The following is a 17,764-nucleotide window of genomic DNA, read 5'->3' on the forward strand; positions in this document are numbered from 1 at the left end:
CTTGTAATTAGTTCCTTTGTCCGGTTTCCTGTAAAATAGCTATAGATGCCTAACTAGGCTCAGATCCAATTTTTTTTGGTAAGAAGGCTTCCTAATTGCTGTTGAGTGTTTTGTGTGTTGTTGTGTGTGTTCAGCTGTGTCTGACTCTTTTGAGACCCCATGACCTGTAGCCCATCAGGCTCCTCTATCCATGGAATTTTCCAGGCAAGAATACTGGAGTGGGTTGTCACGCCCTCCTCCAGAGCTTTTTCCTGATCCTTTAGTGATGATAAAATGGGTGGTTTGGGTGGTTTGAGTGGCAGCGGCCTGATTCTTTTTTGGAAAGTTTCTCATCAACCTTCCGTAGTACTTTCTTCCTTTGAAGATGCTTGTCTGAGTCAGTAACTTCATTAGAGGTTGTAAAATGATGCATTTCTGATCCTATCATTCTTTCCACATTAGCTGAAATTCTGTAAACAAGAGCTTTCCCTCATCCAGGGCCACGTTATTTTCTAGAAAAACAGTTCATCAGGGAAGATAGGATAGCGCTCATTTTTTAAAAGATAACAGCTCTATTGAGATTATAAACCTATCATTGCAATCCACCATCTTGAAGTATAAAATTCACTGGTTATTAGTATATTAACAGTTGCACAGCCAACACTGCTATCTAATTTCAGAATATTTTCATCACTCTGCCAAACCCCATTTCTTCCTTCCCCCAACTTCTGACAACCACTAATCTACTTTTGGTCTTCACAGCTTTGCCTATTCTGGACATTATATACAATTATAAAATGGAATGAAACAACATGTGGTCTTTAATGACTGGCTTCTTTCACTTAGATTTTAAGCTTCATCCACATTGTAACATGTATCAGTACGTCACTCTTTTTTACAGTCAAATAGTATCTTGCTGTATGAATATACATTTGGTTTATCTGTTCAACAGCTGATGGACATTGGAGTCCTTTTCACTCTGTGCTTAGTGACTCAGTCGTGTCCAACTCTTTGCGACCCCGTGGACTGCAGCCCGCCAGGCTCCTCTGTCCATGGGATTCTCCAGGCAAGAGTACTGGAGTGGGTAGCCTTTCCCTTCTCCAGGGGATCTTCCCAACCCAGGGATTGAACCCAGGTCTCCTGCATGGCAGGCGGATTCTTTACCAGCTGAGCCACAAGTGAAGCTGTTGTGAATAACGATGCCATGAATATTTGTGTACAAGTTTTGTGCGGATGTGTTTTTACTTGGGTATACATATTGAGTCAAATTGCTGGGTCTTATGATAACTTTGTTAAGCACTATGTCCTTTATTTTTTTATTCATCATACTGGAACATAAGCTCCATATTACAGGATTTTTTGTGGGTCTTTTTGAAAACTTGTTTCTTTCTGGCTGTGCTGGGTTACTGCTGGGCTGCTCTTCACTGCAGTGCTGGGACATCTCACTGTGTCGGCGTCTCTGTGGAGCCCGGGCTCCAGGGTGCGCCAGCTTCAAGAATCTCAGCACCAGGGCTCAGGAGCAAAGTGCTGTGGCTCGCGGTCTTAGTTGCTCTGCCACACGTGGGATCGTCCCGGATCAGGGATCAAACCCACGTCTTCTGCATTTGCAGGCGGACTCTTTACCACTGAGCCACCAGGGAAGCCTATGATGACTCGATCGTTAACATTTTGAGAAACTGCCAAATTATTTTCCAAGATGACAGCACCACTTTTAAAAACTGAATTACAATTGATTTACAGTGTTTCAGTGGTTCAATTATACATACGTACATATTATTTTTAAGATTACTTTTTATCATAGATTGTTACAAAACATTGAACATAGTCCCCTGTGCTATACAGGAGGTCCTCACTGCTAATATATTTTATATATAATAGTGTGTATCTGTTAATCCAAATTCCTAATTTATTCGCCCCACTCAAAGTGACTGAAACACTTAATAATCCCACTAGTAATCTAAGAGGATTCCAAATTCTCCAGACCCTCACTTGCACTGTCTTCCTGATATTCATTTCCTTTGAATTATCAGAGAAATGAGGTGTCCCGGTTACCTCCACTAGCGTCCAATGAGAGTCTTCCCCACTAACTTTTTAAAAATACTTTTTAATTTTTAAATAATTTTAGGCTTATTGAAAAGCTTCAGAGTTAATGCAGAGAGTCCCTGTACAGTCCACACCCAGTTTCCCCACTGTTCACATCTTACGTGACCATGGAACATTTGTTAAAACTAAGGAAACAACATTGGTACGTGACTACTCACTAAATTCCAGGCTTTATTTGGATTTCCCCAGTTTTCCTGTTATTACCCTTTCTCTTTTCCAGGATCCAGCCCAGGATTCCACATGGCATGTAGTCATCACGTCTCCTTCAGCCTCCTCTGGTCTGTGATATTTTCTCAGTCTTTCCTTATTTGTCACGATCTTGACACTGTGAGGAGTACTAAATGGGTATTTTGCAGAATGTCCTTCAGTTTGGATCTTTCCAGTGTTTTTCTCACAATTAGACCAGGGTTATGGGTTTTGAGGAACGATGCTTCACATCTGCTGGGCTCCCTGGTGTCTCAGTGGTAAAGAATCTGCCTGCCAACGCAGAAGACACGGCTCGATCCCTGGGTCGGGAAGATCCCCTGGAGATGGAAATGGGAACCCACTCTAGTATTCTTTCCTAGAAAATTCCACAGACAGAGGAGCCCTGCAGGCTACAGTCCATGGGGTCACAAAAGAGTTGGACACAACCCAGCGGCTAAACAGCAACAAAGCTACAAACCTGAAACTGACACAAAGCTGTAAATAAACGATACTTCAATCTAAACAAACCAGCCCTAAACAACACAACAATTGCTTACACTAAGCTTCACGTCACCAAACGAAGATTTAGCTTCATGAAGGCTTTGGCTCCTCCAGAAGTGGAATCTTAAACCAGTCAATCAGGAATCACCTGATTGGCACTAGTTAGGTGCCTGATGGACCCTTGCTGTCTCCAAAGGGAAAGTAACCTTGCGATAACCAACCCACTTTCCTGCCTAGTGTAACTTCCAATTCTGCTCCTTTCTGCCTTTGTACAACTACTCAGAGTTCCTTTCTATCTTCTACATTGGATGCTACCTGATTGAAGTCAGTTTTTATTCAAATAAACTCTTAAAATGTTTACCATGTCCTGGTTTGTCTTTAAACACCATCGATGGCAGACTGAGTCTCTCATTTTGTTTCATTCTGGCCTTGTCCCATTGTCACATCTCTCTAACCCAGCTTGGAAAACGGTCCCATTTTAAGGACTAGTGTGATTAGGGTGTATTCACTTAGATAATCCACCCAATATCCCTACATCAAAGTCCATACCGCTGTAAATACATGCGTGCCAAGTAGCTTCAGTCGTGTCTGACTCTTTTCGACCCTACAGACCGTGGCCCACCAGGCTCGTCTGTTCATGGGATTCTCCAGGCAAGAATCCTGGAGTGAACTGCCATGCCTTCCTCCAGGGGATCTTCCTGATGCATGGATTGAACCCAGATCTGTTAAGTAAATGCATATTTGGTCTTCCTACTGGGTCCTGGCACAGAGCTCCTACCAGCCTTGGAATTTCCCAGTTGAGAAGAGGGGAAAGGGTGGCTTTTGTTGTCATAATGAGGTGACTCTTAGAAAGGCCCTACATCCACCTGATGTGAAGAGCCAACTCACTGGAAAAGTCCCTGATGCTGGGAAAGATTGAAGGCAAAAGGAGAAGGGGGCAGCAGAGGATGAGATGGTTAGATAGCCTCACCAACTCCAGGGACATTAATTTGAGTAAACCCTGGGAGATAGCGGAGGACAGAGGAGCCTGGTGTGCTGCAGTCTATGGGGTCTCAGAGAGTCGGACACTGAACAAGAACAACAGCACCTAAGCAGGGAAGCCGGAGAACCAAGCGCTGGGTTAGAGGGTTGGAAGCGTCAGTCCCACCCACTGACCAACCTTCAGAGAGTGACAGGGACTGGAGATTCGTGGCCAACAATGGCCAATGGTTTAATCAATCATGATTATGCACTGAAGCCTTCATTAAAACCCTAAAGAACAGGGTTTTGAGAGCTTCTGGGTTGGTGAACTCGTGGAGATTGGGGAAGAGTGGCATTCTCAAAGGTCGTGGAAACTCCTTGCCCTTCCCACACAGCTTGCCTGTACATCTCTTCCATCTGGCTCTTCCTGAGTTACAGTCTTTTAAATGTATATATATTTATTTATTTATTCAGGCTGCCCAGGTCTTAGTTGCAGTATGTGGGATCTTTGATCTTCATTGAGATATACAGGATTTTCAGTTGGGGCATGTGGGATCTTTCATCTTCCCTGCAACACGCAGGAACTTAAGTTGTGGCATTCGAATGCTTAGTTGTGGCATGGGGGATCTATGTTCCCTGACCAGGGATTGAACCTAGGCCCCCTGCGTTGGGAGTGTGGAGTCTTAGCCACTGGACAGTCCCCTGAGTCCAGGGAAGTCCCCTGAGTTCTATAAGAAACTGGCAATCTGATAAGCAAAACATTTCTCTGAGTTTCTCTGATCCGCTCGAGCAAACTAATAGAATCCAAGGAGTGTGTTTTGGGACCCTCCCATCTGTAGGTCAGAAACCCATCTGACAACCAGGACTTGTGATTGGTGTCTGTGCCAGAGGCAGTCTTGTAGGACTGACCTCTTAATCTGTGAAATCTGAAGCAATCTCCAGGTAGGCAATGTCAGGAAAATGTTAACTGCTTGGTAATGTGGAAAAAAGCAATCATCAGAATTGGTGTCAGAATGGGAATACCCTTAATCACACCTGCAAAAGTTTCTTTTGCTGTGTAAGGTAACATTTTCACAGGTTCTGGGGATTAGGGCATGGGCTTCTTTGGGGTAGCATCTTCTACCATACATATTTATTTATAGTAGTACTACAACAAAGAATGTCACCTGCCTTGTCAGTAAACAAACAATGTTGCAACCAACAAGCCAGCCACCACTGCAATCACCCCAAGGGTGCACCCTGACGGGATTCAGGAGGGAGAAAAACAGGATAGTTAAGGTGCATGTTAAAGGAATAATTTCAATAAGCCCAAACTCGTGCATCTTCCCATACATATAAAAGCACTAAATTCACTAATGTGACATGTCTGATTTTCTTTAATTAACAGTAATCTTTTTCTTTTATTTTTTTATTTTTTGGCCACACTGCACAGCATGTAGGATCTTCATTCCCTGACCCAGGATCGAACCTGAGCCCCCTGCATTGGAAGCTGGGAGTCTTAACCTCTAGACCACCAGGGAAGTCCCTGACAGTAATCTTTTGATGTTTCAACTACCTGGTTTGTTTATTTTTTTTTAACTCCTATATATCCTGGCTCTACACTTACCTCTTTCAATCAGGTTTTCTCTTGGACTTAAGTCCTCAGTAAATCCACTGAAAAAACATAACTCTGAACTTTAGGCTGTACATTTTTTTTCAGTAGACAAATATTTCTCTTTTTCAGTAAAAGAAAAAATTGACTTAAAATTTGATTGACCTAAAAGATGCTGTAGATAGACTACATCCTCCAAAAATTCATATTTTGAAACCTAGAAAAGGCAGATGAACCAGAGATCAAATCACCAACATCTGCTGGATCATCGAAAAAGCAAGAGAGTTCCAGAAAAACATCTACTTCTACTTTATTGACTATGCCAAAGCCTTCGACTGTCTGGATCACAATGAACTGTGGAAAATTCTGAAAGAGATGGAAATACCAGACCACCCAACCTGCCTCCTGAGAAATCTGTATGCAGGTCAAGAAGCAACAGTTAGAACTGGACATGGAACAACAGACAGGTTCCAAATCGGGAAACATCAAGTATGTCAAGGCTGTATATTGTCACCCTGCTTATTTAGCTTATATGCAGAGTACATCATGAGAAATGCTGGGCTGGATGAAGCACAAGCTGGAATCAAGATTGCTGGGAGAAATATCAATAACCTCAGATATGCAGATGACACCACCCTTATGGTAGAAAGCAAAGAAGAACTAAAGAGCCTCTTGATGAAAGTGAAAGAGGAGAGTGAAAAAGTTGGCTTAAAACTCAACATTCAGAAAACTAAGATCATGGCATCCAGTCCCATCACTTCATGGCAAATAGATGGGGAAACAATGGGAACAGTGACAGACTTTATTTTTAGGGGCTCCAAAATCACTGCAGATGGTGACTTCAGCCATGAAATTAAAAGATGCTTACTCCTTGGAAGAAAAGTTATGACCAATCTAGACAGCATATTAAAAAACAGAGACATTACTTTGTCAACAAAGGTCCATCTAGTCAAGGCTATGGTTTTTCCAGTAGTCATGTATGGATGTGAGAGTTGGACTATAAAGAAAGCTAAGCACTGAAAAATTGATGCTTTTGAACTGTGGTGTTGGAGAAGACTCCTGAGAGTCGCTTGGACAGCAAGATCCAAACAGTTCATACTAAAGGAAATCAGTCCTGAATATTCATTGGAAGGACTGATGCTGAAGCTGAAGATCCAATAGTTTAGCCACCTGATGCGAAGAGCTGACTCACTGGAAAAGACCCTGATGCTGGGAAAGACTGAAGGTGGGAGAAAAAGGGGACAACAGAAGATGAGATGATTGGATGGGATCACTGACTTATGGACATGAGTTTGCGCAAGCTGTGGGAGGTGGTGATAGTCAGGGAAGCCTGGCGTGCTGCAGTCCATGGGGTCACAAAGAGTCAGACACAACTGACTGAACTGAACTGAACTGAACTGAAGAAGTGGGCTCTTTAGGGAGGGGTAATTAGGTCATGAGGGTAGATCCCTTATGATGAGGTTAGTGCCCTTATAAAAAGAGATCCCAGAGACCTCTCTTGCTCTTTCTGTGAGGTGAAGACACAGCTAAAAGATAGCTATTTATGAACCAGTAGGCAGGTCCTCACCAAACACCAGAATCGATAAGCACCTTGATCTTGGACTTCCCACCATCCAGAACTGTGAGTAATCAAAGATTTGTGGCTTAATTCCCCTAATCTATCGCTGCTCAAACAGAGTAAGACAAGGACATGTTGTCAGTAATATTCCATATAGTTCTTTGTTGCTGTTCAGTCGCTAAGTCATGTCTGACTCTCTGTGGCCCCATGGACTGCAGGAGGCCCAGCTCCTCTGTCCTCCACTGTCTCCTGGAGTTTGCTCAAATTTACGTCCGTTGAGTCAGGGACACTATCTAACCATCTCATCCTCTGCCGCCCCCTTCTCTTAGGTGAGACCAAAAATAATAAATAAAACAGCTAAAAACTGGGAATGCAGCCAGGCAATGACTGAGGTTCGGGAAACTGAGGCCTGGAAGAGACGGTTCCCAGGCTCGTCCCAAGGGAGGAAGCCGCTGAGCTTGGAAGAAACTGTGTGTTTGGTAGAAGGCCTGCCTCCCAGCCACCTGACTGCAATCCTGTTGACATAAACCCGTTGATCAAAGCAATCCCCCAACTGCTCCAGGCCAGTTCCTGTGGCTCCTGGTGGAATTCACTCAGCAGATCCGGATCTGGTAAATATAAAAGGTCTGGTCCTTGGGTGAGGACCCGCATTCTGGACACGGCTGCCGAAAACGGCTTCCTCTGCCAGTGCCGAGCCAGGCACCATGGCAGCAGTCACGTTCCCCTCAGAAGACCCCAGAGAGCTGAGCGCCCACCGCAGGGGCCTTGAGATGAACCTGGAGACGAGCTCAGGTGAGAGGTGACAGGGGGGGCTTCAGCCCTGCAGCTGAGAGGGACTGGGGAGGCTGTGGAGTGGGGAGGGCAGGAAAGACAGCCTCCCTCCGGGGCTGCCCAGATTTTCAAGCCACGGAGGAGCTTCATTTACAGTTGACCCTTGAACAACTTGGGGGCTGGGGCGCTAATCCTCCGAGCAGTGGAAAATCAGGCTGTAACTGCAATCATCCCTTTGTACCTGAGTGTCCACATCCACAGATTCAACCTACTATGGATTGTGTAGGAATGGGTATTTATTGAAAACAAATCCACACATTAAGTGGATCCACAGTTCAAACCGGCATTGTTCAAGGATCAGCCACATTTCCTGCGTTAACTAACTTAGCAGAAGAGAAGCTTCCTTCTGAGCCTGGTCGTGGTGACGAGCACGTAGTCAAGAGGATGGTTTTGTTTATCGTTTGGGCAACTTGAAATGTTTTTTTTTTTGAAGAGCAAAGGCTTTGGATTCGGAGAGACCTGCTCTGACACTTGCTTCATTGATAAATCCCCAGGTTGGTTCATTGATAAGCCCCTGGGTTGGCTCATGGCTGCTCCCTGTTTGGTGGGGAAAGACACAGCAAGGATCCCTGAGGCAGAGAGGACAGGTAGATAAGAGTATGGTGGGGGAGGACGAGAGCACAGCAGTGTTTCCTGAGGCCACTAACACCTGCACACTGAGCCTCAGTTCCCTCACCTGTAAAAGGAGGTCGGGCTTTCTTCGTACCGCTCACCACAGTGTGGTCCATGGGCCAGCAGCATCGGCATTCCCTGGGAGCTTCTCAGAAATGCAGACCGTCAGGCCCCAGCCCAGACCTGCTGCACCAGAAAGTGAAGTGAAAGTGTTAGTCGCTCAGTCATGTCTGACTCTTTGTGAGCCATATACTGTAGCCCGCCAGGCCCCTCTGTCCATGGGATTCTCCAGACCAGAATACTGGAGTGGGTAGCCATTCCCTTCTCCAGGGGATCTTCCCAATCCAAGGATTGAACCCAAGTCTCCCGCATCACAGGCAGATTCTTTACCACGGAGCCACCAGAGAATCTGCATGCTAACAAATTGCCCAGGCAGCTTGTAGGCATGGTGGGGCTGAGAGGCTCTGATGTGGTGGACTCTGTGCTCCCGGAAGGCAGAGGGCTGATGGGGGTTGGGGAGGAGACAGGTTTATATTCAGGCCTCCCCAGTGCTGAAATTCATGCTCTTAAGCCCCACCGTCTTCCCATTTTTGTGTGTTAACTAACCTACAGTTAGAGCTTCCCAGGTAGCTCTAGTGGTAAAGAACCCACCTGCCAATGCAGGAGACGTAAGAGATGTGGGTTGGATCCCTGGGTTGGGAAGATCCCCTGGAGAAGGGAAAGGCTACCCACTCCAGTATTCTTGCCTGGAGAATCCCCATGGACAGAGGAGCCTGGTGGGTTACCGTCCACAGAGTCTCAAAGAGTCAGATACAACTAAAGCAATTTAGCATGCACAACATACAGTTAAATCCCTGTTGAGGGAACTCTACTTAGTATTCTGTGATAACAGGACTTCCCTGGTCCAGTGGCTAAGACCTCGTGCTCTCAATGCAGGGGGCTTGGGTTCAATCTCTGGTTGGGGAACTACATCCCATATGTCTTAACTAAAAGATCCCATGTGACACAAAGGTAAAAAATCCAGCATTCTGAACCTCAGACCCTGTGCAGCCAAATAAATAAGTAAATACATATTTTTTACAAAATTCTGTAATAACAGATATGGGGAAAGAATCTAAAAAAGAATGGATATATGTCTGAGATATATATATATATATATATATATATATATATATATATATATGTAACTGGATCACTGTGCTGTTCTCCTGAAACTAACACAGCATGGTCAACCAACTACTGTTGTTCTTTGGTTGCTAAGACTTTTACGACCCCGTGGACTGCAGCCCGCCAGGCTCCTCTGTCCATGGGATTCTCCAGGCAAGAATACTGGAGTGGGATGCCATTTCCTTTTCCAGGGGATCTTCCCAACCCAGGGATCCAACCCCTGTCTCCTGCATGGCAAGCGGATTCTTTACAGAGCCACCAGGGAAGCCCAAATCAACTATACCCCAATATAAAATAAAAATTAAATTAACACAAAAACTCCCGGTTGAGTGAACGAACACGCGAATCACTGGAGCCGCCCCCGCGCTGCGCCAGCACAAACCTTCGGCCTTCTCCTCCCTTCCAGGCGGAAGGCCGGCGCGCCAGCAGAAGGCCATCCCCAGAGCTCACCTGATCTTCGTCATCGACTGTGCGCGAGGGAAGCAGATCTCCCTGGCAGCACCCCCGGGGCCACCCCGCACCCCCAGTCCCAAACCGGGACCTGCCGTCCCTCCGATGAAGACCTACATCTTGTTATGCGGGGAAAAGCAGTCCCCCAACCTGACTCGGGAGGCTCCGCTAGGTGGGAGGGACCTTGCGCCGGCCGGGGGGCCCTGCCCAGGTGCCCCCTGCAGAGGGACTACGGCCCAAGCTTCCCCCCCAGGCAGCCCAGGAGGCCTTGCAGAGGCTCCTGAAGCCAAGGGGAGCCCGGTGAAGGCCGTGTCTTCGCGGTCCTCCGCGTGGGGAACGGTCATCGGCTCCCTCAAGGCCCTCTCCTCCTGCGTCTGCGCACAGGCGGATTGACTGCGGAAGCCTGGCCGTGGGTGGGGAGGCTCGGGGATCCGTGCACGATTCCCCGGGTCCACGCCCGCCTCCCCAGCGGAGCAGAAGGCTTTTCTACCTGAGCCAGAGAAGGAGAGTTAGATCCGAAAGGACATCTGAAACAGCCCCAAGCATCCTACTTCTTCCTTCCTCTCCATCTTTGCTAGCCTTTCAGCGGCAACAGGATAAGGCACCACCAGGTAGAATGAGGCTGAGTCAGTCACACAGCATATTCTAATGCAGCATCTCCCAATTCCCAGCCCTGCAAAAGCACTGAAAAAGACACTGCAGCTTTCTTGGAGTTTGTATTCCTGAGGGTGGGGGAGAAAGGTTAAACAACCCAATAAAGACTATTTGAACAGTATAATGAGTGCTGTATAGAAACCGAGCAAGGTGGTGGGATGGAAGATGATGGAACAAAGAGGTGGGTTTTTTGTTTTGTTTTGTTTTGTTTTGTTTAATGGTTGCTCCTCTTGACATGCAGGGTTTTCTCCAGTGGCTCAGCGGCAAAGAATCTGCCTGTAATGAGACACAGATTCGATCCCCCGGGTTGGGAAGATGCCCTGGAGGAGGGCATGGCAACCCACTCCAGTATTCTTGACTGGAGAACCCCATGGGCAGAGGAGCCTGGTGGGCTACAGTCCACAGGATTGCAAAGAGGCGGACACCACTGAAGCAAATTAGCATGCATTGCATGGCATGCAGGATCTTGGTTCCCCAACCAGGGATCGAACCTGTGCCCCCTGCAATGGGAGTGCAGAGTCCTAACCACTGGACTCACAGGGAATTCGTGGCAAGAGGTTTTTTTGATATTTTGGTTGGGAAAGGCCTCTCTGAATGGGGAACAAAGTATGATCTAAAAGATGATCTAAAAGTATGATCTCTTGATGAAAGTGAAAGAGGAGAGTGAAAAAGTTGGTTTAAAATTCAACATTCAGAAAACTAAGATCATGGCATCCAGTCGCATCACTTCATGGCAAATAGATGGGGAAACAGTGGAAACAGTGACTGACTTTACTTTTTTGGGCTCCAAAATCACTGCAGATGGTGATTGCAGCCATGAAATTAAAAGATGCTTACTCCTTGGAAGGAAAGTTGTGATCAACATATACAGCATATTAAAAAACAGAGACATTACTTTGTCAACAAAGATCCATCTTGTCAAAGCTATGGTTTTTCCAGTAGTCATGCATGGATATGAGAGTTGGACTATAAAGAAAGCCAAGCGCCAAAGAATTGATGCTTTTGAACTATGGTGTTGGAGAAGACTTTTGAGAGTCCCTTGGACTGCAAGGAGATCTAACCAGTCCATCCTAAAGGAAATCAGTCCTGAATATTCATTGGAAGAACTGATGTTGAAGCTGAAACTCCAATAGTTTAGCCACCTGATGTGAAGAGCTGACTCATTGGAAAAGACCCTGATGCTAGGGAAGATTGAGGGCAGGAGGAGAAGGGGACGACAGAGGATGAGGTGGTTGGATGGCATCACCGACTCGGTGGACATGAGTTTGGGTGGACTCTGAGAGTTGATGGTGGACAGGGAGGTCTGGCGTGCTGCGGTTCATGGGGTCGCACAGAGTCGAACATGACTGAGCGACTGAACTGAACTGAAAAGATGAGAAGGAGCCAGCACTGGGAACTATCCTCCCCAGGATCACCTGGTTGGTTTCTCATCCAGAGTAGGAGTCAGAACCTCCCAGCACAACGGGCAGGGGCGGTACAGTGGCTGCAGTCATCTGAGCTCACCGTGCAAGGGTGTAGGTCACCAGGGATCACTGGGAGGGCACGGGACTCAGGATGGGAGATTTAAGGACCCAGATGGGGTGGGAAATGAGGGGAACTGAGTTCTCAGGATGGGGGTGGAAGTACTCAGAAAGGGAAGGGAGTATCATGCTTGAACAGGTGAAAATGAGATATTACTTATTGAGCATCCACTACAGACCAGGCTTATACTGCCCCCAGGGACACAGAAAAGTAGGTGAGGGAACTTTGTCCCTTTCCCCCAGGGCAATCCTGGTCCTCAGCAGGAAGTGGAAGTTGCTCTGAGGGAAGATGAAGGTCTAAGAGATGCTGATGAAGAGGGTCTCAAGGCTCTTGGATTTAAATTGTTGAATATTCATTTATTCACTAATGTTTTAATAGGTTCCTACAAACACTGGTGGGTTTCCCAGGTGGCACTCATGGTACAGAAACTGCCTGCCAATGCGGGAGACATATGAGACACAGTTTTGATCCCTGGGTCCGGAAAATCTCCTGGAGGAGGGCATGGTAACCCACTCCAGCATTTTCTTGCCTAGAGAATCTCATGGACAGAGAAGGTTGGTGGGTTACAGTCCATAGAGTTGCAAAGAGTCAGACATGACTGAGTGACTTAGCATGCACACACAAACACTGGTGGCTAACATGTATTGACCATTTGCTCTGTGCCAGGGAAATGCCTGTACAGAGAAGCGCCTTTTTTTTTTTAATCCATTTCACATATTAGAGAACCATGGCACAGAGAAGTTGAGGCGTGCACTCAAGGTCCGTAGACAGGTGGAGCTGGGCTTAGAACCCAAACCAGCCCTACCGCAGATGGCCTCTCTTCCTGGCAGTGTCTCTTCTAAACAGAGGGGATCTAGAGAGAGCAGACCCTGTCCTCAAGGCGCTCACAGCCAAGTAGGGGAGGTGAGAAAGAAGACGACTGCTGATTGTTGTAACTTCTGGTAAGTGCAGCAGTAAGGGCACACAGAATGAGATTGGGGCTGGAGGAGGGTGCCCAGGCCACTCAGGAGAGGAGATCAGGAGGGCTTCATGCAGGAAGTGGCATCTAAACTAAAATCTGACCAGTCGAGTGAGTCATACCAAGGCAAGGGGCAAGAGTGGGGAGTGCTCCAGGGAGAAGGGCCAGTCTGGCTGGAGTATTCATTCATTCATTCACCAAGTATTTGTTGGGCGCCCACTGTTTGCTAGACTCTGGGCTAGACCCTGGGATAGAACAGTGACAGACAGACAAGGCTTTGCCATCAAGGAGCTTGTCCTCCAGCTGGGGGAGAGAATGCATGTACACACTCCAAACAGAGGCCGGAGAAGTGACAGGGACCATCTCACGGGAGGCCTTGCAGGCCTCTGAGATGGGGACTACTGGAAATTATGACCCACCTTATAAAAAAAAGATGCCTTAGCTCTTGTGCTGGGAGAGGAAGGCAGGGGAGGAAGCTGCATCTTAATCCAGGCAAAGGCAGTAATTATCTGTCCTAGAGAGGTGGTGAGAGAGGAGTCTGGACTGTTGACATCCCCTCCTCTGTCCTCCCCTTGCTGAGAATCACTATACTAGCAGAGACCAGAGGCAGGGCTGGAAGTCTGAGACCCTGCAGGAAGAGGGTAGGGCTGCAGGCCTAGCTTCCTGCCAGCAGGTGTCGCCCCAACATCAGACTGGGCAGCCACGCCTTCCGGGCTGGGGGAGGGCCAAGCTTTCAGAAGCCAGGCTTTTACCCTAATCCATGTCCCTTTCCTCTCGAATAGTCACTGTTGATGCCACTTCAGTTCCTCTCGCACTGGACCCGTGAAGACACTGAGGCACAGAGAGATGAAATGATCTCCCCAAGTTCACCAAGTCCAAACCGCAGACAGTGTGACTATGCAGTTACAGCGTCGTAAGCCTGTACTGCGCTGTAGGTGCTGTGCTCGTGTTTGCTGAAGGAGTGAGTGAACGGTCCCCAGGGATCATTCCCCAAGGAACAGTCCCCAGGGTCTGGCTGTGTGCGGGGGTGTCTGAGGGTTGAACAAGGGACTGAGGCCCTCAGTGAGCTGGGCACACAGGTGGAGGAGAACACCTCATCTCTTCCCCACAGTCCTGTGGGGGCCGCCCCATTGTACAGATACGGAGACTGAGGCCCGGCTGGGTGGAGTGACTAGCCCAAGGTCATGCAGACAGCGAGTGGCAGAGCCAGGGCTGAAATGGAGACGGCGCGTCCTCAGAGTTTTATCTACCCACCATATCACAGAAACTTACTGAAAAGCTGTTGAGAGGATGAACCAACAAAGAAGAAAGACCTTCCTGAAGCAGCGAGTAGAAGTGTGAATCGGTGAGTGTGTCTCCAGGTCGGCAGCCATGCCTATCAGGACTGTGTCCCCAGTGCCCTAAAAGTGCCTGGTGCATGGTACGTGCTCAAGAATTGTGTGGGAAGAAAGGGAGGAAGAAGCAGAAGGAAGGGAGGGAAGCAAGGAGGGAGAGGCAGGTTTGCAGTCTGCTCTCTCCCCTCCGGCTCCCTGGGGCCAGCGGCCCGGCTTCATGCCCCTCAGGAAGGCTCCCCAGGGCCCCCACCCTGCCAGCAGCCCCCAAACCCCCAGGGAGAGCTGCCCCTGGGTCCAGGCACTGGAAGGCCCCAGAGCTCAGGACAGGTCTGGGGCTGCTCGGGGTAGCCCAGGCCCGCTGTGCTGACTGTAAACAGCACCATCCCGCTGCCCAGAGGCTCCTGCCTGGGACCCCAGCCTGGCAGACTCCAACCTCCCTGCTCCTCAGGACGCTCTCCCGTGTGAGGGCAGAGTCAGGGGGTGGAAGCTTGGGTTTCCTCATTCAGAAAACAAACACACAGATTCTAACAGGAGCTTAGCATTTCCCAAGCTTACACTAAACACCATCTGGCTCTGGCTGTCACAGTGGGCCTGGGAGGGTGCTACCTGATCTTTGTTTGTGGAAGAGGAAACCAAGGCTTCCAGGTGCTTCTCTTGCCCACCTCCCCCACCCCCAGGGCCCAGACAGGTCTTCCAGGAGGGCCTTGGAGAACTTACCACTTTATTATTATTACTATTAATTTTTTTTTTGGTTGCACCGGGTCTGTGTTGCTGCGCTCGGGCTTTCTAGCTGCGTGAGCGAGGGCCACTCCTTGCAGTGCTGGGGCTTCTCATTTTGGCGGCTCCTCTTGTCACAGAGCATGGGTTCCAGGCTCAGGAGGTGCATCAAGAGGCCGCTAGAGCTCAGACTCAGTGGTTGTGGTGCGCGGACTGCAGTTGCTCCGTGGCACGTGGAATCTTCTGGGACCAGGGATCGGACCTGTATCCCCGGTGCTGGCAGGTGGGTTCTCACCCACTGTACCACCGGGAAGTCCCAGGAACCTACCTTTTCCGTCTGTTTCACCTGCTTTTCCTGGAAAGAGGACCCCAGGTACAAGGCAGCTCCTCTGCCCTTCCAGTCCAAGTCTTCATCTTAATGGAGCCAGAGATGGAGTGTCAGGATTCAAACAGAAATGAGATTAGGGGGCTCTAAATGAGCCCTGCTGGGTGTTTTCAGTGCATGGCATATGTGAACTATAGTCAACCATATGTACCAAGCCCTTTAAGTGTATTACAAAACAACCACAGCAGGTAGAACCTGTTAGCACCATTTATGGTGCAACAGTTCAGTTCAGTCGTTCAGTCGTGTCTGACTCTTTGTGACCCCATGGACTGCAGCACACCGGGCCTCCCTGTCCATCACCAACTCCCAGAGTTTACTCAAACTCATACCCCTTGAGGCAGTGATGCCATCCAACCATCTCATCCTCTGTCATCCCCTTCTCCTCCCACCTTCAAGCTTTCCCAGCATCAGGGTCTTTTCCAATGAGTTAGTTCTTTGCATCAGGTGGCCAAAGTATTGGAGTTTCAACATCAGTTCTTCCAATGAATATTCAGGACTGATTTCCTTTAGGGTTGACTGGTTGGAACTCCTTGCAGTCCAAGGGACTCTCAAGAGTCTTCTCCAACACCACAGTTCAAAAGCATCAATTCTTCAGGGCTCAGCTTTCTTTATAGTCCAACTCTCACATCCATACGTGACTACTGGAAAAACCATCATGGCCTTGACGAGACAGACCTTTGTTGGCAAAGTAATGTAACATAAAAAGTCTCTGCTTTTTAATATGCTGTCTAGGTTGATCACAGCTTTTCTCCAAAGGAGTAAGCATCTTTTAATTTCATGGCTGAAGTCACCATCTGCAGTGATTTTGGAGCCCCCCAAAAAATAAAATCTGTCACTGTTTCCACTGTTTCCCCATCTATTTGCCATGAAGTGATGGGACTGGGTGCCATGATCTTAGTTTTCTGAATGTTGAGTTTTAAGCCAACTTTTTCACTCTCCTCTTTCACTTTCATCAAGAGGCTCTTTAGTTCTTTGCTTTCTGCCATAAGGGTGATGTCATCTGCATATCTGAGGTTATTGATATTTCTCCCGGCAATCTTGATTCCAGCTTGTGCTTCATCCAGTCTGGCACTTCTCATGATTTACTCTGCATAGAAGTTAAATAAGCAGGGTGACAATATACAGCCTTGACGTACTCCTTTCCCGATTTGGAACCAGTCTGTTGTTCCATGTCCAGTTCTAACTGTTGCTTCCTGACCTGCATACAGATTTCTCAAGAGGCAGGTCAGGTGGCCTGGTATTTCCATCTCTTTCAGAATTTTCCACACTTTGTTGTGATCCACACAGTCGAAGGCTTCTGCATAGTCAATAAAGCAGAAATAGATGTTTTTCTGGAACTCTCTTGCTTTTTTCGATGATCCAGCGGATGTTGGCAATTTGATCACTGGTTCCTCTACCTTTTCTAAAACCAGCTTGAACATCTGGAAGTTCATGGTTCACGTATTGTTGAAACCTGGTTTGGAGACTTTTGAGCATTACTTTGCTAGCATGTGAGATGAGTGCAATTGTGCAGTAGTTTGAGCATTCTTTGGCATTTTCAACTTTGGGATTGGAATGAAAAGTGACCTTTTCCAGTCCTGTGGCCACTGTTGAGTTTTCCAAATTTGCTGGCATGTTGAGTGCAGCACTTTCACAACATCATCTCTTAGGATTTGAAATAGCTCAACTGGAATTCCATCCCTCCACAAGCTTTGTTCGTAGTGATGCTTCCTAAGTCCCACTTGACCTCACATTCCAGGATGTCTGGCTCTAGGTGAGTGATCACATCATCGTAGTTATCTGGGTCGTGAAGATGTTTTTTGTACAGTTCTTCTGTGTATTCTTGCCATGGTGCAACAGAGAGGTTAAGTTACTTAGTCAAGATCACGAAGCTCACAAGCAGCAGAGACAAGAGTTGAACCCAGGTGGTGTGGCTCCAGAGTCTACAGCTGATCCTCCACTCTTTGTTTTAATGAAATCTATACATCACACACTTTCAATCGTTAGTCACCTATCCATGTCTAGGGCCCCGCTTGAACTACGCTTTTTAACTTATTTCGCCGCATCAGGTCTCAGGTGTGGTGCACAGGATCCGCCCACATTGCAGCTTCGTGGACTCTCTGGTTGTGGTGCGCCAGCTCGACAGATGCGCAGCGTTCTGGCTTAGTTGCCTCTCTCCCAGTCCTGGCATGTGGGATCATAGTTCCCTGACCAGGGATCAAACCCAAATCACTGGACCACCAGGAAAGTCCTGAGCCTCCACTCTTTTTTTTTTTAA

General features: G+C 47.7%; 1 protein-coding gene and 1 non-coding gene across 2 annotated transcripts; one reads left to right on the forward strand and one right to left on the reverse strand.

Moving 5' to 3' along the window:
- The first annotated feature begins 4,133 nt into the window (after positions 1–4,133).
- On the forward strand, positions 4,134–10,710 carry SRARP (steroid receptor associated and regulated protein). Its single transcript, XM_020877974.2, has 2 exons — positions 4,134–7,670; positions 9,895–10,710. The coding sequence occupies exons 1-2, from the start codon at positions 7,583–7,585 to the stop codon at positions 10,329–10,331; spliced, it is 525 nt and encodes a 174-aa protein (XP_020733633.1). The 5' UTR covers positions 4,134–7,582; the 3' UTR covers positions 10,332–10,710.
- A 351-nt stretch (positions 10,711–11,061) lies between these two features.
- TRNAG-CCC (transfer RNA glycine (anticodon CCC)) lies at positions 11,062–11,136 on the reverse strand. Its single transcript has one exon. It is a non-coding gene; the product is annotated as a tRNA-Gly (tRNA).
- Between the last annotated feature and the right edge of the window lie 6,628 nt (positions 11,137–17,764).

This window comes from Odocoileus virginianus, chromosome 30 (genome assembly GCF_023699985.2).
Source record: "Odocoileus virginianus isolate 20LAN1187 ecotype Illinois chromosome 30, Ovbor_1.2, whole genome shotgun sequence".
Taxonomy (NCBI): domain Eukaryota; kingdom Metazoa; phylum Chordata; class Mammalia; order Artiodactyla; family Cervidae; genus Odocoileus; species Odocoileus virginianus.